Source organism: Meles meles, chromosome 20, assembly GCF_922984935.1.
Source record: "Meles meles chromosome 20, mMelMel3.1 paternal haplotype, whole genome shotgun sequence".
In the NCBI taxonomy this organism is placed as follows: Eukaryota; Metazoa; Chordata; class Mammalia; order Carnivora; family Mustelidae; genus Meles; species Meles meles.
In genome coordinates, this window is record NC_060085.1 from 56,322,937 (window position 1) to 56,344,629 (window position 21,693).

The window sequence follows — 21,693 nt, forward strand, 5'->3', positions numbered from 1 at the left end:
GTGGGGTGACGAGGCTCTTTTGTGTCCCCTCCCTGGGATCCTGAGGGCCTCTTTGCTGTCTGAGCACTTCCCATGTGTTTCCCCCACAGCAGCCCCTTTTAGTAAGTGAGGCGCTCGGGCACAGAGAGGCTAAGTGATGGGCTGCAGGTCCCACAGCTAGTGAAGGCAGAGTTGGGATTGGAACCCGGGTCATCTGATTGTACCCTGCCTCTTCTTGGGAGGCGTTTCAGGAGTACTCCCTAGATGTCCCATGCTGTGCTCCCCTTGTCCTTCACAAACAGACCTGGGGAGCTGGAGATATATCCCTGGCTGCCTCTTCTCTCACTCACCTGTCTGATCTCCTCCCTCCCGTATAAATGTCCCTCTGATCCTCTTCCCAACTGTGCTTTGCAGTGGACCTGGGAGCTAGTGATGAAATAGGGATGCTTCTCTTCTGATCTCAGACCTGGGACCTCTTGCCGTGTGAGTCAGCCATGGGCCATGAAGAGACTCGTCACAGTCATGATGGAAAAAGCACAGGCTTTGGAGCCAGAGGGCTGAGTTATAATCCCAGCTCTGACACTTCCTCACTGCATGATGCTGGGCAAGTGACTTAACCTCTCTGAGGCTTGGTTTACTTTCCTGTAAAGAGGATGTACGTCTCCTGGCTCACAGGATTATGTGTGTTTGTAATGAGTTAGCCGTTTTCTTTAAAAATACTCTGGTCTTAAAAAATAAAAAAAATTTTTTTTAATTTTAAAAATTAAAAAAAATAAAACATACCTTGGGTTCCCCACATCTCACCTCCCCCAACCCCAGCCCAAGCCCCAGCATCTCATCCCTGCATGGTTGCAGTGGCCTCCTTACTGGTTTCCCTGCCTCCGTCCTCACCACACACCATCTATTCTTCCCCAGCCACCAGAGGGATCCTGTTGAAACCTGAGTGGGATCATAGCCCTCTGCTCGACATCCTCCCATAGTTCCCACCTCCCTCAGAGGGAAAGCCCAGGTCTTCACTGCATGCAACCTGGTCCTCTGTCCTCTGCCCCTGTGAACCCCTTGACATTCTCTGAGACATCTACTCACTCAGCTCCAGCCACAATGGCTTCCTTGATCGTCTTCAAATATGCCAGGCACATTTCTGCCTCAGGGCCTTTGCTCTGGCAGCCTCTTCTGCCTGGCTTGGAAATCTGCAGGGCTGGATCCCCCAGTTCTTCCATTTGTCTAAAGACTTGCTCAAAGAAGTCTCCCCCCACCCACAATTCTCCCAGCCCACTTTATTTTTCTTCATTGTGCTTATTTCAATGTATATTCTGTTGCATATTCTGTTAATTGTCTGTCTCTGCTAGTAGAATGTAAGTGTTACACGTTTTACTCTCTTCTAGAGCACAAAAGCTGCTCAGCAACTATTTGGTCGGGGCGTGAATGAGTGATGGGGTACAGTTAAATGCATGGGGTCTAGGAATAAATGGTACCAGACTGTCACTGCTGTCATCATTATTATCTTTCTCTCAGTGTCTCTGCTGTCCCAGCCCCAGGCAGATCCTGGTTTGGGGACAAGAAGATCCCCGTCCCCTGACCAGCATAATGACCCCACTCTCACCCCGGGTTTTCCTTTTTTCTGGAGTGGCATCAGCCTGAAACTCTTGGTGTCTCTCCATCCCTGGATGCCACGTGACACAGGCCTGCAGTCCCCAGGGAAGGCTGTGGCACTTAATAAACTCGTTTAATCTAGCCATGATGGATGGTTGGCCTTACTCCACGGGAGCGCACATGGTGGCCAGGACTTCAGATGACTTGTGGTCAGGATTCCTTGTGGGGGCCTGCCGCCTTCTTCCCTGTAAATATTTTGTCAGGGTCCCGGAACAGATCAAAAGCGTACTTGGAACCAAAGGTCCTGGGTTCTAATCCCAGCCCTGTCTCGTTGCGGCGTGATCTTGAGCACATATCTGCCCCACGTGGAGGGGGCATCAAGAGGAATGAATCGTGTCTCCCATCCTGAAGTATGCAGCTGGCCTCAGGCGGGCCCAATAGCCAGCAAAGAGCAGGAGAATGCCTCACTGAACAAATCATTGTCGAGCACCTGCTCTATGCTGGGACCGGGCCCACGGTGGAGGTGGTCTCTGCTGTGACGGAGCTGACATTCCAGTGTGGGAGAAAAAGACAATAAATAAATACAAGGGAAAGGGGTTTGTCACATGAGAAATGCTAAGGCAAAAATAAATAAATAAAACAGGGAAGGGGGTGGGGTGCTGAGGACTGGGGTCTGTACCTTTCCCTAGTCACAGAGAAGGAACTTTCTGGGGCCTCTTTTTTTAAGGACACTAATCCCATTCATGGGGGCTCCACCCTCCTGACCTAATCACTGCCCAGAGGCCCCATCTCCTAATACCATCTCCTTGGGCCTTAGGTTTTCAACATAGGAATTTGGGGAGGACTGAAACATTCCATCTATAGTCGCTGCTGACAGCCAGCCATGTGGCCCAGGTCCCTTCCTTTCTCTCCCTGTGCTTGAGGTCCGGCTTTGGAGCAGGAACTGCATGGCATGATAAGGCTTGTGCTGGTGATGAGGTGGGGGGCGACAAACCCTGGTTCCTCATCGTGTGTACACCCAGTCTTCTGTTCGCCAGGAGGGGGACACACGCCTGCTGACCTCTGGGGACATCGCTCCCTCCCTGGGCCTCATACCCACCTGCTCTCTCTCCCAGGGCAGTGCCATGATATTGTCCATTTAGAGCCCAGGATACGAGGCCCAGAGCAGCTAAGCGTTACATGGCCCCTTCTGTGTGGGGGCCGTGACCTTGAAGTTGTTCCTTCCCCTCCGTGGGCCTCAGTTTCCTCACCTGCCAAATGGAGACAAGAGCCCCTCATGTGGCACCGTGTCTCCCCAAGGATGGACCCAATCTTTGCCCCCTTCCTTTGATTCTTGCCTCAGTTTCCCAGGTGTGTGTTTCAGTGGCTGGTGCCAAGGAAAGAGAATGGATGTCATACCAGCTCCCACATCTGACCCGGATGAACCTGGGCAACCCCCTGATACGCCAGGCGGATGCCCCCACAGAGGGAGGAGCCGAGGGTCAGGGAGGGGTCCCGTCCCATCTGCCTCTAAGTCCAGGCACCTTGGCTGTTCGGCCCGCAGGGACAGCCACGCGGTAGGAAACAAGGTGGAGGGGCCCACAGGCCAGCATTGCCGGAAGCTTGCCGGAGCCTGGCCGTGGGCGGTGCTGTGCCCCCCAGTGCTCATTTCGCCACATTTGCTGTATTTAATCACACCCACCCACAGGCTCGCGCGGAGACCGTAACAGAGGCGTCTGTGTTTAGAAAGAACAGCAGAGTGGTTATGAGGGTGGGCTTGGGGCCAGCCTGCCTGGGTTCAGGCTCCAAGCTGTATGACCTTGGCCCTTTGTCCCGCTCCATGCGCCTTGGTCTTCGTGGTCATAACATGAGGCTGATCACAGTCCCCACCTCATGGGGTGACAGAGGGTTATTGTGTGCAAAAGCTGGAACAGTGTCTACCACAGAGTAATACTTAATAAATGCTAGTTATTTTTATCCCCATTTTTCAGACAGGAAACTGCAATCTGAAAGCAAACGCCCGGCACATAATTAGAAGATAGGTCTTGTGTACACAGAGCTCTCCCAGGCCTCGGATTTGCATGATGCATCATTATTGCATGAAGCTGGCTCACCTACCAGGTGTACCCCCTTTCTGGACACACAAGCGCCGGGGCCAACCAGTGCAGGATTAGAACCCAGTGCTGTCGGACTCTAAACCTCCCCACCAGGCCATCCTCTCCCTAGGACTGCGTGGGCAGGTATGGGGAGTGAGGCCCAGGAATCAGGATGGGAAGGGGTGGCTGGTACTGGCACGGCCTGACACAAGGACCCCCTATAGGACCAAGACGGCGGCATTTCTGTAACCTCTGCCCGAGTGCCCCATGGCTTAATCTGCAGCCTCGTTAATGGTGCCTGCCCAAGCATTTGCTCCTAATTATTGTGCTGTGAAGGCAGAGCCAGGAATATTAACAGGCAAGCCACCTGTTTCCTGGCAGGTGGCCCTGTTGGTGCACCTGTCAGCCAGCCGCCCGGGCCCATGCTGAAAATGCTTGGTGGCGTTTTATGTCTTGGCTCGGAGATGTCTCAGATCTCTCAGACAGATGAACTGCTTCCCCTGGCAAGCTTTGAGCCTCCTGTGGGGTTGCATTCTGGCTCTTGGCCTTGGAGGGGGGTCTGGTGAAAGTGGGGAGTTCTGGAGAAGGGAAGGGGGGCTGGGCTCTCTTGGAAATCTCTCCTCTGCCACTTGGAGGCTGTGTGACGCTGGAGCAGTCACTTTGCCTCTCTGAACCTCAGTGCCCCATCTGTTGCAGGGCAACAAGGAAGCAGTGATTCCCTACCCTCATACCCACAAAGTTTCTGATTCAGCCGTAGTTGTTTTAAGCTCCCCAGGGGATATCACCTGTGGTAGGGTAAGGCTTGATGCCTATAGAACCCTGAGCTCTGCACCTGAGCTAGGCGCCCAGTAAAGGCTGTTTCCCTCTTGTGACACAAGCCCAGTCCTTACCAGACATTCTCCCCTCTGTTGGGATGATTGGTGGCGTGATGATTGTCCAAGTTCTTAATCATTATCCTCATTTTACCAATGGGGAAACTGAGGCCCAGAGTGGGGAAGGGACACACAGAGAGCAGGGGCCAGCATCTCAGCTAGCATAGGCTTTCTCGATCCCAAGGCTCTTGCTCCTGACCCAAAGAAAAGACTGCCATTCTGCCAACATTTAACCTTGGCAGAGGAAGGGGGCTGGACCTTCAGGAGGAACTGGGTTCTGCCCATGTCATCACTGCTTATGTCCCCCGCCCCCCACCCTGGTCCAGTGGCCATTGCTGCTTCTGGGCCTCCAGCAATGGTTTCCTCCCTGCCTCCCCGCCTCTCCCCTCCCCCGCCAGCAGCCAGAGGACGGTGCTAAATCACAGTCAGATCTCCTCCCTCCTCTGCTCCAAGTGCTGCAATGGCTCCCACCTCCCTCAGAGGAAAGCCAGAGACTTAGGAGGCCCTGCATTCTACCCCCTCTCCCACCCCTCGCACACCCCCTCTTACTCCAGGCCTGTTCTGCCCTCTCCCTCTAGGAGCAGCCCCTCCATGGCTCCCTCCTTCTTTGCAGACTTTTTTCAAATGCCACCTTCTCAATGAGCCCTCTATGCCCCCCCATTTATTTTTACTTTATTTGAAATAATTGACAATTTTACTTCATTTGTAAGTGTCACATATAACACAGGAATACCCCTGGGGCATTTTTAAGGCACAATCTCAGTCTTTTTTTGTTCCAACTGTATCTTCAGCAGATAGACTTTTCCCTAAATATAACTACGAGAACGGGATCAAGCCAGCAGAATTAAGCAGGATTGGTCCCTATCAGCTGATACTCCATCCTTGCACAGTTTCCCCCGTCGGCTCCCTAATGTCTTGTCACACTTGCTTTATTCAGATCAGGGTCCAGCTAAGCTCCCCGGATTGTATTTGGTTGATGGACTTCTTAATTCTCCCTTAATCTGTAGCAACCACCTCCACGCCCCACCACCCACTTTTTTTGTTGTTGTTGTTATTGTTATCGTAGTTGTTTTGTTTTTACCCTAATTACTTGTTGAGGAAACCGGGTTGTTTGTCTTGTAGAAAGGCCTCCTGGTGTCATTTCATACATTCTTCTGTCCCCTGTACTCGCTTGTCAGCTGGTATTTAAGTCTAAAGCTGGATTTAATTCTGGTCTAATTTTGTAGGCAGGAATATGTCACGGATGGTTCTGTGGGCTTCCTTCCACATCCTATCGGGAGGCACATAATGCCAGAATGTTCCACTTTTGGTGATGCTAAGATTGGTCCAGGGGTTCAAGGGCTGTCTGCTTGGCTTTCCGTAATAGGATCTCTTTCAGCCTTCCACTGATGGTCAGTGCTAAATCCTTTATCTCCTTCGGACTGCAAAGAGGTAGTTTTCTAATTCTCTTACTTCTTCTACACGTATTTGCTGTGGTTTTTCTGCAAAGAATGACTTACCCTTAATAGGTTCCCCCTATACTCTTCATACGGGAGGACAGAATAAATGCTTCATTTTTTAAAAAAATATTTTATTTATTTGACAGAGAGAGATCACAACTAGGCAGAGAGGCAGGCAGAGAGAGAGGAGGAAGCAGGCTCCCCGCAGAGCAGAGAGCCCGATGTGGGACTCGATCCCAGGACCCTGGGATCATGACCTGAGCTGAAGGCAGAGGCTTTAACCCACTGAGCCACCCAGGCGCCCCAATGCTTCATTTTTTACCTTCATTTTCTGTTTATAGAATAAGGATCTGGTGCCATCACTACCTCCAAAGGGGCAGATTGTTTTTTCCTTCTGAGAATCACGAGCACTTGGATTTTTACAGTTTTGCAGTCATTATTTTTTCTGATGCTCAAAATGACCCAGAGTGGGCCAGCAGGAGCCCCTCAAGCTGGTTTCTGTGTCCTGTTAACCTTTCCCCATCAGTTTGAGCATTTCCTTACTTTCCCGGTGGTTCAAAGTTGTTCCAGGGTCATCTTGTCACTTTTCCCACCCCAGTCCTGGAATCAGCTGCTTCTCTGAGGAGCCCTGGGGGCCCTTTTAGTGGGACAAGTTGTTTAGAGACTACACAGTCTGGGCTCTAGGGAGACCACCCCTTTATGATCAGCAGCATCTCCCTCTCTACTCTGATACTCCTCCCCTTTCTCTATTTATTTCTAGCATGTTTCAGCTCTAACGTGTTGCAGCATTTACCTAATTATTACATTGGTCATTTCTTCTCTGCCTCTCTCACTAGAATATCCAGGAAGGCTTGATTTTGTTCATGGCTATACCTCGGGGCCTGACACACAGAAGGTGCTTAATAAATGTCCATTGAACGAGTGAACGTGTGGATAGATGGCCCTCATCCTCTCCCTCCCCCAGCCTGGAGAAGTAATGAAGAGGGGTCTCCCCCACCACACACACCCCTCCCCTGCATGCAGGCCCTGGGGGCCTCTGTCTTACTTAGATCCGCAGAGCTGGGCGGCAGAAATGTCACCACTTGGCGCACAGGGAAGAAAGGGCGGGCCCTGAGAAGATTAAAGTCTGGTCTGATGAGACGCTAATTTGTTTCTGGAAGCGGGGAGCGGTGGTAGCAATCCCAGCCTCTGGGGCTTTGGGAGGCTGAGGCAGGAATGGGTAAAGCAGAATCTGAGAACTAGAGGCTGATCTGCGTCCCTCTGTGATGGGTGTCCTTCTCTTAGCCCATCTTTGGGTTTTGTCAGCTCATTTTTGAGAGGAGTCTAATGATCCTGTGTTTGAATCCCAACCTGGCTGGCTCAGTGGCAGCGGTAGGAGGCACCTCTCTGGGCCTTGGGAATGAGGAAACAAGATGGCACCTGTAGGGTGAGCACAGCAGGGGTCCTGGAGTATAACCCAGGGCGGGGCTAGAGGACCGCAGAGACTTGCACAGGGCCACAGTGTAGTCTAGGGCTGGGCTGGACCTGAACTCAGGCCTCCTGGCTCTCCCTCTGGGCTGAGCTGCTGTTCACCCCTGGTCACATTTCCTTTAAGAGGTCCTGTGCTCTCCCACCCTCTCCCTGGGGCTGCCATTTCTGTAAAAGGAGCCCTGTGAAAATCTGGGGACCACGGAAGGGCGGCACGTGGCAGGCTGTGGCCAAGATAACAGACGAGCGGTATGTGCCTGGAAACCAGAACCTCAAATCTCCATTCCTGTCTGCTGACTCTGTTGTCTGGTGGGACCTGCCAGGCAGATTGCTCAGGGGCAGCTAGGAATCCATTGTCCAGCTGTGGCCTCCCTTGTCTGAGGTGCAGGGCCCAGAGGCTTCCGCTGAAGGCCACTTGGGGAGCATGTCCATCTGTGTTCTGTTCATCATTCATTAATTCATTCATTGTGTACTTGCTGAAGCCCTGGTTTGTGCTGGAATCTGAGGCTCTGAGATGAGGAAGGCACTGGGCAAGCCAGAACTCTTCTGGGTCCAAGTTACCAAAAGTCCAACCCAAACTGGCTTAAGCCCCGAAAGGAATTTATTAGCTAAAGCAGCTGGAAAAGAATATTACCGACTTCAGGTATGGTGGGTTCCAGGTGCCAAGAGGACCTCCTCATTAGGACACCTGATGAGGAGAGCCTCAGTCCTCCCTCTCCTCTCTGTCTGCCAACACTGGCTCCAGACTGACACTGTTTCTCTGCACTCCCGCCCTCCCTCCCCCTGAGGAAGGAGTTTCCCCGAGTCCCAGAATAGCCTCTCATTGGATTGACTTGGGTCATGTGCTCATGACCTGAGCCAGCCAGAAAGCACTGGATTCCTGACTTCCTTGTCTGACTTCAGCCAGTCCACGTGGGCAATGTGGGAGGCTTCTGTCAGCAAGCTCTGGGTCAAGGACTCTTCCTGGAGCTGGGGGGCAAGTTCTACCCAGACTGAGCATGGGAGGGGAGCAGCTCCCCAGGGATAACAGGAGGGAAGAGAGACAGAAGGTCAAACAACAACCCCCTCTAGGGATCTGTGCAGAGGCCAGCTGTCAGAGAGCTCACCAGCTGGAGAAGTTGGCCCGCACTGGGGAAGGAGGTACATATTGAGCACCTACTGCATCCAGATGCTCTGACATGTGGGGTCGTCTGTCTCCCTGCGGTCCCGTGAGGTGCAGAATGGGGAAGGAGACTCGGGGAGAAGCAGTGTCTTCGGTCAGGAGCTCTTAGAGCGCAGGGATCATGTCCTTCCGGCGTCCAGCCCAGTGCTCAGCAGGACCTGGGTCTTCTGGGCCCCATGGAGCCACCTTCCAGATTAGCTCCGAGGAGCTGGGCCTGCATGACTTCTCGGTGTCTCCTGTGCCCTCTAGGCGGGGGCGACTCATGACGCCTCGAACTTGGGGAGAGATGGGGCAGTAAACCTACTCCTTTCCACAGTCCTCCCTCTAGAGCCCCCACCACGTGCAGGGGCCCACTCATCGGGACTCTGGGGTTGCGCCCATCTCCCTTGGCTCCTTTTAAGGATCAGTTCTTTCCCAGGCCACCAGGGCAGCTCCGTGGGCCTGCCCATTTGCCTGAGACACGAAGGTCTGCCTGAATTCCACTAAACCCAAGTTGGAGCCCCGCTGCCCCCCAACAGCCCTCTTACCAATAGCGCTCACTGAGAGCCTGGTACTGTGCCAGGAGCTCATCTTCGTGTTCGCCCATTTCACCCTCACGATGTGGAAGGTACGCGCTGTAATCATCTCCATTTTATAGGTGAGGAAACTGAGGCTCAGGGAGGTTAAGTGACCCACCCGGTTATGCAGCATGAAAGTGGGGGAGCTGGGATTTGAACCCGGGTGGGCTGGTTCCACAGTGCATGGCCTTCAGCGCTCCCGTGACTGTGCTCCCCGGCATTTGACGCCCTCAGGCCCTCTGTCTGTGCCAGGTGCCCCCACCGCCCTTTGAGGCTCCCTTTCTTCATTTGACCTAGGACAGTCCTGGGGGAGGGTGAAGCGAATTACTGTGTCCATTTCACTGCTGAGGAAACCAAGGGGAACTTCCCAAAGGCCACATGGTGGGGAGTGTCCGAGCTGGGTTCCATCCCCGTGTGTGTGTGTGTGTGTGTGTGTGTGTGTGAGTGTCCGAGCTGGGTTCCATCCCCGTGTGTGTGTGTGTGTGTGTGTGTGTGTGTGTGTGAGTGTCCGAGCTGGGTTCCATCCCTGTGTGTGTGTGTGTGTGTGTGTGTGTGTGTGTGTGTGTGTTTGACCCAAGTCTCAAGGCTCCAGCTGTGGGCCCTTTAGCCTGTGAGGGGCCTTTGGGGCGGGCAGAGTGGGACCTCTAGGTGGGCCGACCCACCTCTTTACCCATGTGTGAATCTGGCCTCTGAGACATCCTCCCCTGTGGGGCGTGTGACATTTGCTAAGCATCCTCCAGGAGATGCTGGGGACTGGAACCCCTCCTGGGCCAGGCCACTGGATCTCTCCCCACTCTGGGGCCCAGTGCCGCCTCTCTGCACATTCTTATTTATTGCTATCCTTTCCCCGTGTCCATCTCAACTGGTCCCGGAGACTGCTGGGGCCATTTGCCTTCTCACCAAAGGCAGCGATGCAGGTGGGAAGCAGCCTTGTTCTTGGCTCGAGTTCTTGCTCTGGGCTCAGACCATGTGGGCTCCCGCCCCAGCTCCACTGCTCAGCAGTGTGCATGACTCCTGGCTGAAGCCTCATTCCCTGGGCTGAGCTGGCAGGGGGCTCCGCACAGAGCGTGGTACACAGCAGGGGTTTAACCAGAGATTTGTTATGGCCTGGAGGTGGAGGTGGTATATTTGGTGTCTGGTCTCAGACCTTGCTTTGCCCCTTGCCTGCTGGGTGAGCCCAGAGCTATCTTGTATCTCTCTCAGCCTCAGTGTCCTCATCTGGAAAATGCAGACGACCCTAGGACCACCCTGGTGCACTGTGATGTTTGTGGAAAGCACTGGATTCCTGACTTCCTTGTCTGACTTCAGCCAGGCCATCTCCTCCATGGATTTCCCATCTGTACTCATACACAGGGGTTGGGCTCCATGCAGAATAATCACAATATTAATTGCTGCTACTTATTATTTATTAAGCACCTACTGTGTGCCAGACTCAACTAAGTGCTCTTTGCACAGGATTTCATAATGTCCCACCAGATCAGAGACAGGGACTGTTAGCCCCATTAGATGAACAAACAGGCTTCGAGGGGCACGTGGAGTCAGGATTCAAACTCGGGTGTGCCCATCTCCAAAAACTTATGTTCTGTGAGGCTTCCTCTCACTCTCTGTTTGGTAGGTTGGCACTTTTCTGTCCAGTAAGAGGAAGGGATGCCAGATGCATTTAGAGTCCTCGCTGAATGCCTGGAGCACTCACCAGTCCTCCTGTCCTCTCCACGCAGTCAGCTGGGTGGATTTTCTCCTTATCCTATGTTTCCAACAAGAGTCGTTGGGGATTAAAGGAGTGAAGAGGCAGGGCCTCGGTCTCATCATTGTACACTGATGACCCCATCAAATGTCTGTGCTGACTGTAGGGAAGATGGGACAAGTGGGCCCTGTCCTTGTTTCTGGGAGCTCCAGGTTTCGGGAGCGATGGACAACCTCCAGGGGGTCTGAAAAGCATTACGGAGACCCAGCAGGCAAGGGCTTCCAGCAGGGAGGGATCTCTGAAGGCAGAGCAGACATTCCCAGGCAGAGAAGTCGAATGGAGCCAAGCCAGACAGGACAAGTGTCCCAGGTGGAGGGCCTTGCACATGCAAAGGCCTGGGGGCATCGAACGGCACAGGCTGGGGAGGGCAGGAGGGGGTACTGGCAGATTTGGGTGGAAGAAGGGGTGGACAGGGTGAGCGCTGGGAAGGAAGAGGCTGTGGCAGGTGGTGGGGGGAGGCGAGTGCCCCAGGAAGGTTTGTCGCAGTGTTTGGAACACCCTGGTGCTTCACTCCCCAGGCTGGGCTGTGCTTGGAGGAAAGGACTCACTGCCACAGATGCCACCGCCGATGCCACCACTGCTGCTCTGGGGAGGATTATCTATTTTAGCAACTCAGGAGGGTGGAGGCTGGGAGCGCCCAGCCTCTGCCAGTTAGCACAGGCGGCTCACAAGCGAGCGCACAGAGGGGCGCACAGCGGAGCGCCGGGCTCCGGAGCGGAGTGCAGCCGGCTTGGGCGGGTCACGTCCCTGGCCCTGGGCCCCAGCGGCCTGAGGGGGCGATGCTGGCTGTGTCGCTCAAGTGGCGGCTGGGCGTGGTGAGGCGGCGTCCCAAAGGTACGGGGTGGGTGGGGCACCGAGCAGCCCTGCTGCCTGCCCAGGGGCCGGACGGCTAGACCTGGATCTGGTTGGGAGGCAGAGGCTGGGCACCCCGCCCCCCACCTGGGGACCTGGGGCCTCCCTCCCTGCCCTGTCTCTGCCTCCCGCCCCATCTCTTCTGGTGCCGTTTGGGTTTCGCTTCAGTTCTGCGGCTCTTACTGAATCTGTATGTGTGTCTGGCCTCTCTCTGCCACCGTCCACATCTCTCAATCTCTCTCCGCTTTGTGCTCTCCGCCCCCCCCCACCATCTCTTTGTCTCCCTGAGTCTCTCTAACTCTCTGTCCATCTTTTTTTTCCCCCAATCGTTCATCTAATTTAATGGACTCTATCTGCACAATCCCCATCTGCACAATCAACAATGATTGTTGCCCTCTGTCTCTCCATCTTTCTCTCTGCCTCTGTCTCTTTCTCTGTCTCTCTTTGTCTGGTTCTGTCTCTCATATCTGGTTCTCTCTGCCCCAACCTGTTTTTCCCTTTCTCTCCTGCTCTGTGTTGCTCTTGTCTGTCCCTCTCCCTCTTTGTCTCTGTCATGGTCCCTCTCTGCATCTGAGTGTCCCCCCCTCTCTCTGCCTTCCTGTGCCACAGTCCCCTTCGTTGCCCCTCTCACATGGCATGTCCCTAATAGCCTCTCCTTTCCCCTCCGTTTGGGCCGTGAAGTTGTTCTGGTCGAGCTGGGCTGGGAGGGGTGCTCTGTGTGTGCGTTTAGGGCCAGCTGGCTGTGTGCAGGCTTTCAGGGTAGGAGGGTCATGGATAAAGGCAGGACATGACCCTGGGTGAGATGGAGTGTAGGCGGAGCCCCTTTGTATTCAAGATCCCATCCTGCACAGGCAGCCCTAGGAGGAGACTCAGGATGGGGGAAAGGCTGGGGTGGGGAGTCAGGGCAGGAGGATCCTCGAGCTGGGAGTCAACCTGCCCAGGCTAGAAGACCCTATGTTTCATCGATGGCTTCCGTGGGCGGCCATCTCTCCGTCTACAACAGGGAGGGGAGGTGGGAGATGGTGGGTTCACACTTCTATGCTGCAGCCTAGAGCTAAGAATAATCATGCTGTTCATATGAACAACAGTGACTGACTTTAATTCAGCGCCACTGTGTGCCAGGCAGTACGTTCACTTATTAAGTCCTTGCAGCAACCCTGCCAAGTTGGAGATTGTGCAGATGGGGAAACAGGCACACGGAGGTTAAGTAACTTTTCCAAGGCTACACAGGTGACAAACAGAGGCTCTCTCGAGCCAGCTCTCATAACTGCCATGAGCATTTTCTAGACTCAGGAGCCTGCGTAGGGAGGAGCTGCCCCAGGAGTGGTCAAGGGGTAGCAGCGTCCTTGGGGGCCACAGAGGCACGTTAGGCTCTGCCTTGGTGGTCTGACACCCTAGAGGTCTTCGGAAGCCCCTTCCATACAATGAAGCAGTTGAAACTTAGGGAGTATCAGGAACAGAGTTTGTCTTGGGGCTTCCCAGGGACTCCGGTCTTGGGACCACCTCCAGGGGACAAGCCCCTCCTGCTTTGAGGCTGTTGTCCTCTTGAGGTCCATAGACCCTGAGAACCTGGTGGGATCCTCCCAGTGGAGGGATAGACAGATACATCAAGGGCTGCTCCAGACCTGAGCTTCCCCAGGATTATTATTTAGCCAAATGAATTCTGTGGCTTAGTTTCTGAGCCTTTGGAGAGGAACTATTGTGTTGTCTCCAGCAGACCTGGATTCACATCCTACCCCGGCTCTTACTTCTGTGTGGCCCACTAAGGACCTCCGTTTCCTCATCTGTACACATCACTGACCCCAGGGTAGTGGTGTCTGGGACCAGCGAACCTCTAACAAAACAGAGGGGAGCATACCCTGATGGGAGGGGCACACCGTGTCCTGGTGTGTGCCCGGCTCCTGTCTGGCATCTCCACTTCTTTATAGGGCAAAGGGGGAGGCTCCGTTGGCGGCACAGGGAACTTGTTTGTCCTGGCAGTGAGGCTTTGCATCCATTTGTGAAAATACAAAAACTTAAGGGAGAAGGATTTAAGAGATTGGGGGAAGGGGAGGTGTTTTTTCAGTCTTCATTTCCAAAATAGTGTTTTGTTTTGTTTTTAAGATTTATTTATTTAGGGGCACCTGCGTGGCTCAGTGGGTTAAAGCCTCTGCCTCTGGCTTAGGTCATGATCCCAGGTCCTGGGATCGAGTCCCGCATCAGGCTCTCTGCTCAGCAGGGAGCCTGCTTCCTCCTCTCTCTCTGCCTGCCTCTCTGCCTAGTTGTGATTTCTCTCTGTCAAATAAATAAAATATTAAAAAAAAAAAGATTTATTTATTTATTTCAGAGAGAGAGAGAGCACACAAGCAGTGGGGAGAGATAGAGGGAGAGGGAGAAAGAGTCTCTAGCAGACTCCATCCTGAGTGCAGAGCCTGACATAGAGCTCAATCCCAGAACCCCGAGATCATGACTGAGCCGAAACTAAGGGTCTGACGCTCAACCGACTGAGCCACCCAGGTGCCCAAAATATTGTTTTGGATGTCTGAGGACACAGACTCCCATTTCCAGTCCATATTTTCTAATAGGCCTTTCTGTTTCCCATTTTTTTCTGGGTAAGACCCTTATGTTCCATTCCCTGTGATTGCTTGAGAGGGGGTCCCTGGGCCATGTGGCCAGATGAGACCCCTCCCGGGTCCCTCTGACTGGGATTTGAGGCGTTACTCAAACTTGGCTGCTGTACTCCCCACCCAGGCTGGGGTTGGGAGAAGGAGGTGTTCAGTCCTGACTCAGCTCCCCTGATTTTAGTCAGAGAGGAGGGGAAAGAGCTACTGCGGATGCATGGGTAGGAGCACACCCCTGCGTGGTCTTAGACACTCCCGATAGTGTCAGTGTGCCCACATCTGGACCGTGAGGAGGCTGAGGCCTGGGAAGGGGAGGGGCCTGCAGTGCTGGCCTGACTCTGACGTGCGTGTACTGGACTTCAGTGCCCACAGAGAACACAGATATTCCCAGACCACTGTGCCTTCCTTCCTAGCCTGGGCAGAATGACAGCCCCCGCCCAGGAGGATTCTGGGAGATGAGATCAGTGAGGTTTCCTTTGGGGCCATGCTTGGGCCTCTGGGAGCGTAAAATGGGCTGTTCGGTTTCAAAGAATGAGGGATTTCATTTGATGTGTGTTGATGTGAGGGAGGCAGGATATACAGAGCACAGGCCTTGGGGCCACCTGCCAGGTATAAATCTAACTGCAGCTGGGGCAAGTGCCTTCATCTCTGAGCCTCAGTTTTCTTGTCTGTAAAATGGAGTTAATATTAGAACCTTCCTTGCTGGATGGCTGCAAGGACAACTGAGATGAAACTTTCAAAGTGCTAAGTGTTAGGGACCCAGAAGGGGATTACCTGCAGTTTCTGACCCAGAGGGCCTGTGGGGAGTGGGAAATGATATGTAGATGATGTCAGCACTTCCAGTGGTGGGGGTGTGGTTGGGTCCACTTGGTACGTGGAGAAGAAAACAATGCTTGTGCTTGAGGGAGGTCAGGGAAATCTCCTAGAGTGGTTTTTTTTTTTTTTTTTTTTCCTTTTGACAGAAAGAGATCACAAGGAGGCAGAGAGGCAGGCAGAGAGAGGGGGGGAAGCAGGCTCCCTGCTGAGCAGAGAACCCAATGCGGGGCTCCATCCCAGGACCTTGAGATCATGACCTGAGCCGAAGGCAGAGGCTTAACCCACTGAGCCACCCAGGCGCCCTCCAAAGTGGGGTTTTTAAGGATGAGTAGGAGTTTGCTAGGCAAAGGGACTAGCTCGTACAATACCTCGAAACTTCAAAGATCTGCCTCAGGGAACTGAGAACTTTAGTCAGCGTGAAAAGTATAAGGAGAGAAGGGAGGCAGGGCAGAGGAGGCAGGAGGCTGTGGAGCTCAGACTCTGTCCTGAGGTCAGTGGGAGCCATGGAAGGTCCCTGAGCAGGGGAGAGGGGAGGACAGCTTTGAGTGTTAGCACAGGCTCCGGCTACTGTGCAGGCTGCAAGGGAGGATGCAGGGAGGAGGCTGGGGTGGGGGTCAGGTGAGAGGTAAGGGGCTACGGCTACAGGGGGCAGAATCAATGGATGTTGAGGCAGCAGAATATCCTTTGCCATTCATTCATTCAGCAGATATGTATTAGCACCTGTAATGGGCTGGGTACTATTCTAGGCCCTGGGGTGACTGTAGGGAGCAAAACTAACCTAAGTCCCTGCCCTCGCGGAGCTAATATTCTAGGAGTGATAGCAGGGGAACAAGGTAAATGTCTGGCTGTGATGCATGCTGTGGGGAAAAATAAAGCAGAAAGAGGGGATGGGGTGTGTGGGTAGTAGCATGCAGTTTTAAGTGGGGTATTCAGGGAAGGCCACATTGAGAAAGTGACATTAGAGCAAAGTCCTTATGGAGTGAGGGAGATCATGTGGCTACCCAGTGGAAGAATGTGGCTGGCAGAAGCCACAGCCAGTGCAAAGGTCCTGAGGTATGACATGTTGGGTCCTCATACCCAGGTGGGCAAAGCTAGAGCAGAAGGGCTGAAGCGGGAGGATGGAGGAGATGTACTCAGTGAGGTTCTGGGTAAGGCTATGTCATCTGGCCTCCCAGGCCAGTGGATGTATTAGAGGAGCAATGGGCAATTTTAGGGATAATGAGGTTATCCCAAGGTTAAGGATAATAGTCTGCTGACTAGAGGGCACCTCCTGGACAAAGGGCGGGGCTGTGCCATGCCCTCCTGAGCTTTGACGGCCTGTGTCCTCTCCATGGTACACATCTGTGATGAATTATTTACCCCTTCCTTTCCCTCTGTGATGAGGCTCTCTAGCTTGCCTCCACATCTGGCTCCAGGCATTTCTCACAGCGTGGCAGCTGCACCGGGGTCTCACATCTGACTCCCAGTGTGGAAATCAGCCCCCACCCCCCAGTCCCCAAATAGCACCCGGCTCCTAGGCCTCTGGCATCCTCCATTCCTGGGTGGGGGAGGGCACCAGAGGTTCAATCAACTACGAGTCTCAGAGACCATGGGGTTTCGTTTTTTATCAGGAAGATAAGGGGCAAACTTCTGGACCTGTTCTTTGTTCCCCAAGCATTTATTGAGCACTTACTGTATGCCGTGTCAACTATTTCACATGTGCTTTCTTATCCTCACAACGACCCTGTGAGTAGTGAACTAGGTTGCCCCATTTTGCAGGTGAGGAAACTGAGGCCCAAAGAAGAAGTGACTTTCCAAGGTTGCTCTGCTAGGAAGGAAATGGAATCTGTGGCCTCCTGCCCCCTGCCTCCCCTTGCAGTCTGACTTCCAATCCCGTTTCTGGAGCATTTCTCAGTGGTCAGTTCTCTGGTGGCCCTGCTGGCAACAGGGAACCCCTCTGTTGCATGCCCAGCATATGGCTGCTGGTCTGTCTTCCCCAGGCTCCCTCGGGGTTTCTCCACCCTCCCTCTGCTCCCCTCCCTTAAGACAGCCCTGCAGAGACAGCAGTGGAGCCCCCAGATTGCCTCTCCCAGCTGAGCAGACCCCTTTCTCAGGGTGTCTCACCCCTCCCTGCCTGGTCACCACCTCTGTCCATGGGTCCCTCTCACAGGGCAGAGCCCAGAGTTGAACCCAGGGTCTGGGGAAGTCTGAGCCGGCAGAATAGCCAGGCCCCTCCCTGATTCTGGGCAGTGGACGGTCCCGATGGCACATTCGCCTTGACTGTGTCACCCACCCTCCGGAACTAGTGCTGATCTTGTCAGCTAACGTCCCAGCATTGTCTCCGTTTGTCAGCTTGAATGTTCAGTCCAGCGGGACCATCTGCCTGTCTTAATTGCCTGGATAATTGTGAAAGCCGTGGGCCCTGCCTTCTTCCCTGAGGAAATGGCCCGATGGAGCAGAATGAACGTCCATTACACAGGAGACTGAGGCTGCCCCCACTTTCTGTGATCCTTGAGTGGGTGGCTGCTCCTTCTGGCCTCAGTTTCCCTTCTGCGCCCCCCACTGTGCTCCCCAGCGGCCAGAAGCCTCCCCCCGTTCACCCATTTGCTCTCCTTGGGCTGACTTTCTCTTTCCAGCCCCCACATTTTGCTGTCTTGGCCGAGGTGACGGTGACTCATGAGCAGATGTGTGGGCAGGTGGGCGGGCCGGGAGGGGCACATACTCGGCAACCTCTCATAGCCACACAGCTGGGGCAGCTAAGGGTCCCTGTTGGTGACCTTGGGGAAGGTCCCTGCCTCTCTCTGTGGCTTGGTGCCCTGCTTGCAGGATGGATCTGTCGAGGAGGGTTTTTGGAAAAGGCTGAGGATCATTTAGAGCCTCAGCCAGAGACAAGGTAAGGGGGCTGCAGACAAGCTGAGGTTGGAGCTGAATAGCCCCCCAAGAGACCACAGGTCTGACTCTGGCTCCAGCCCACACATGTACCCCTGTTTTATATCAGAGGAGGTTGAGGCCACTTTTGCCCAAGGTCACCCAACCAGTCGGAGGTAGAGTCAGGACTTGAACCCAGGGCTCCCATGGCATTGCTATTGCAGGAGGAAGTGCCAACAGACTGGGAGGGGACAATCTAGAATGTTCCTCACCACTCTGGCGTCAGGCTTATCTGGAGGCAGATGGGCAAAGAAGAGGATGGGATGTCTGGTGAGCTGACATAACTGGGACTGAGAGGTGCCCGAGGGCGTTGGGGACCAGGTGAGGCATCAGCCAGCCGGAGGATCAGGGAAGGCTTCCTTGGGGAAGAGATAGTGGGGACTTGCGGGATTTGGCCAGGCAGGCCAGGGATGAGGGACGGGCGTTCCTGTGGGACCCTGAGGAGGTGGAAATGGCTCAGGGTACATGGTGCTGGGGATTGTGGTGGAGGAGGCGATGCTGGATAGGCGGGTAGCCAGATCCGGACACAGCTTGGCAACTTCCCCATGGTTCTTCCCAAACAGTGCTGAGGGGCTGTGGGACATGGGAGGCCTCAGCTGGCAGGCAGCAGGCACTGGCCTAGAAATCTCAGGGTCAAGCCTCGTCCTCAAACAAGTGGCCTCTGCCAGGTCCCATCCCCAACCCTGCAGCCCCCCACCCCCACCCCACAGCTCCAACAGTGGGAGACCCGCTCCCTGGCTCTCGTGGTATATCTCATGGGCTGTGTGGGACCCTGGGGTGGACCTTCCCAAATTATCACCCTTCCTGAGGTTCCACATCTGCCCCTGACTCTAGGGTTCTCCTCTAGTATTCAGGTCCCCCAGGAGGGCACGGAAGAGAATGAAGCTCTCACACAAAGCCCTTTTGAGAACATGTGTCTGTCTACCAGACTGTGACTAAGGCTTTGGAGCCAGATCCCTGAGTTCCTCTGTCTCTTGCCCCTCTGGACTCCAGTTTTCCTATCTGTAAAAAGACATGATTATCCCAGCCTCGTGGGCCTGGTCCAGATACCCTGGAGGTGAAAGCATGCTGAAACCCATTGGGATTAAAGGCACATGTTTGAGCATGGCCCCAGACTCCTGGGGTGCCCACCCCTTCTTCCAGCCGTACTCCCAGGAGAGGCCTTCGGAATGAGAGGGGAACTAGCAGGGCCCATGGTGGAGACCACGTCCAGACTCACAGAGGCCATCGTCTGGGTCCAAATATGGCATCTGACTCTAGGCAGGGCAGTCCTGGGGCAGGGGATCCTGGGGCCCTGGGGTGGTGAGCTCCCCATTTGTGGAGGTATACTAGCCATGTCAGAAATCAGCAAGGTGTTGTATGTTTGATTGAAGTGTTGGGATAAATTATGGGTTTCTTTCCAACATAGCAACCTAGAGATTATGTATATGTTATCATTCATTTCCCATTCATTCATCCTCACATCTACTGTCTACAAGGCCACCCCTGGATATAGGGTTGAAATCAATGAGCAAGATAGTCAAGGGTCCCCTGTTTAGTGGAAAAGAACAGGTGAGCAAATGCACTAATGAAAAGACAGGAAAGAGGTGTGGTCAGGGTGGGCTTCTTGGTAGAGACAGCATTTAACTTGGGCTCTATGGATTTTTATCCTTAGATGGGGCAGGGTGGGGGAGAGTTCCAGAAGGAGGGAAAGGCCCATCTAAAGGACCCAAGGAGGGGTGCCTGTGTGGTTCAGTTGGTTGAGTGTCTGCCTTCAGCTCAGATCATGATCCTGGCGTCTTGAGATCAAGTCCCGCATCGAGCTCCCTGCTCAGCGAGGATCCTGCTTCTCCCTCTGCCTGCTGCTCCCCCTTCATGTGCTCACTCTCTCTCTCCCTCTCTCCCTGACAAACCAATAAATAAAATCTTTAAAAAAAGAAAAAAAAAGGCCCAAGGAAAGAGCACCTGATTCTGAAATCTGACCCTTAACCCGTACTAGCTAGAGGCCTTGGCCAAGTTTCTTCTCCGCTCCGGACCTTCAGTTTCTCCTCATGAAATGGGGAGCAGCAGGGCTTTTGAAAGATCCAGGAGACACTAAACATCAAGTCCTAGGTGCCCAGCAGGCACTTCAGACACGTGAGCCCTTCCTCATTCTCTGGGACATATGCTTTTGGACAAGGGTAATTCCTGACCTAGAGGCTGGAAGGTGGGGCTCCAGGCATAGTGTTTGCCCCAAGGCTGAACCTGGACCCAAGGCCTGTCTCCTGTTCCACTGAGTCCCTCGAGAGCACAGGTTGAGGACTGTGCCTGTCCCTCCCAAAACCTCATCGACTGCCAGCTGCAAGGGAGCGTCGTTGTAATCAGACTCCACTGTGCAGAGGCTCCGGCTGCTGCTCCTGACCGCTTGGTCCTGGGCAGCTGCCCTCTGTGTCCACTCCTTGAAGCATCTCGTTGAAGGGAGCTCAGGAGAGGCCACTCTAACCTAATGTCATGCACATGGTGGCCGCAGTGCCAGGAGTGCCCCCTTCCGTGCATTCCCTCCTCCAGAACAGGTCCTGACTCCTCCTCTGAGCAGCCCTGACTCTTTGGCCCCCTTTGCTGTGTTTGGGCTTACAGCAGATCCTCTTTGGTTATGGTTCCTTCTGCAATAGATGCTGATGTTCTGACATCATATGTGATGTTCTTGGCATGGAGGAGGTCCTGTGTGAGCAGTTACCAGGCCTTGAACCTGGTCTTTGGACACTCAGCCCAGGGTTCTCTCCAGGGCAGGATAGGGAGGGGCTGCTGCCAGGGGGGCACTGACATCCTGAGATTGGAATGCACAGCGCTGCTCTTTCCCAGGGCTGAGCCCTGACAGCTTGCCCATTTATTTTCGTGTTTTGCTCTTTTCGTTTGAAAGGCAGTAAGAGGGCAGGTGGGCAGAGCCTGAGCAGCCGACCCCCGCCCCCACACCCTGGAGGAGCATGGCTGAGGGTTGACTGAGGTTAGCTGGGGCTCTTGCCTCATGCAGGGACTCTCTTAGCACCTACTCAAGTTAGTTTTCTTTTCTTTTTTAAGATTTTATTTATTTATTTGACACGGAGAGAGATCACAAGTAGGCAGAGAGTCAGGCAGAGAGAGGGGCAAGCAGGCTCCCTGCAGGACTCGATCCCAGGACCCTGAGATCATGACCTGAGCTGAAGGCAGAGGCTTAACCCACTGAGCCACCCAGACACCCTTTAGTTAGTTGCTAGTTTAGTTAGTTTAGTTTAGTTAGTTTAGTTAGTTTTCTAGAGCACTTATCCCTCTCTACCTCTAATTTCTTCCATGGCTCCCCAGTGTCCTCAGGAGAGAGTTCCAACTGCTTATTAACATGCCATTTGAGGCACCTATCTTTTGTTTTTACGCAAGTCCAGCACCCACTCTGGCTCTGTTTTATCCAGTTTTTTTCTCCTTCGTGTCTTGTCCCCATGCCCAATTACTCCATGAGACAGGTTTTTACACACATGTGCACCCTCGCAGTGCTTTCTGTGAGAAAAAGCTACAGAGACGAAGTGACAGGTTTCCTTTCCTCTCCCTCCCCACTTCTCCCCTTCCCTGCCCTTCCTCCCTTCTCCTTCTTCCTCCCCCTGGAAGGTGGGGCTCCAGGCCTTCCTTTCTTTAACTGGACCG

At 53.8% G+C, this 21,693-nt stretch overlaps 1 protein-coding gene across 5 annotated transcripts in view; it reads left to right on the forward strand.

Moving 5' to 3' along the window:
* GRIP2 (glutamate receptor interacting protein 2) overlaps positions 1 to 21,693 on the forward strand; it is a 114,747-nt gene that overhangs the window by 47,379 nt on the left and 45,675 nt on the right. The window contains exon 1 of one of the 5 annotated variants that reach the window (XM_045991758.1): positions 11,660 to 11,722. The exons of the other annotated variants lie outside the window; for them this stretch is intronic. Coding sequence (XP_045847714.1) covers positions 11,668 to 11,722 — 55 coding nt within the window. The 5' untranslated portion in view covers positions 11,660 to 11,667. Of the gene's footprint in view, positions 1 to 11,659; positions 11,723 to 21,693 lie in introns of those variants that run through there. 5 annotated transcript variants of the gene reach the window in all.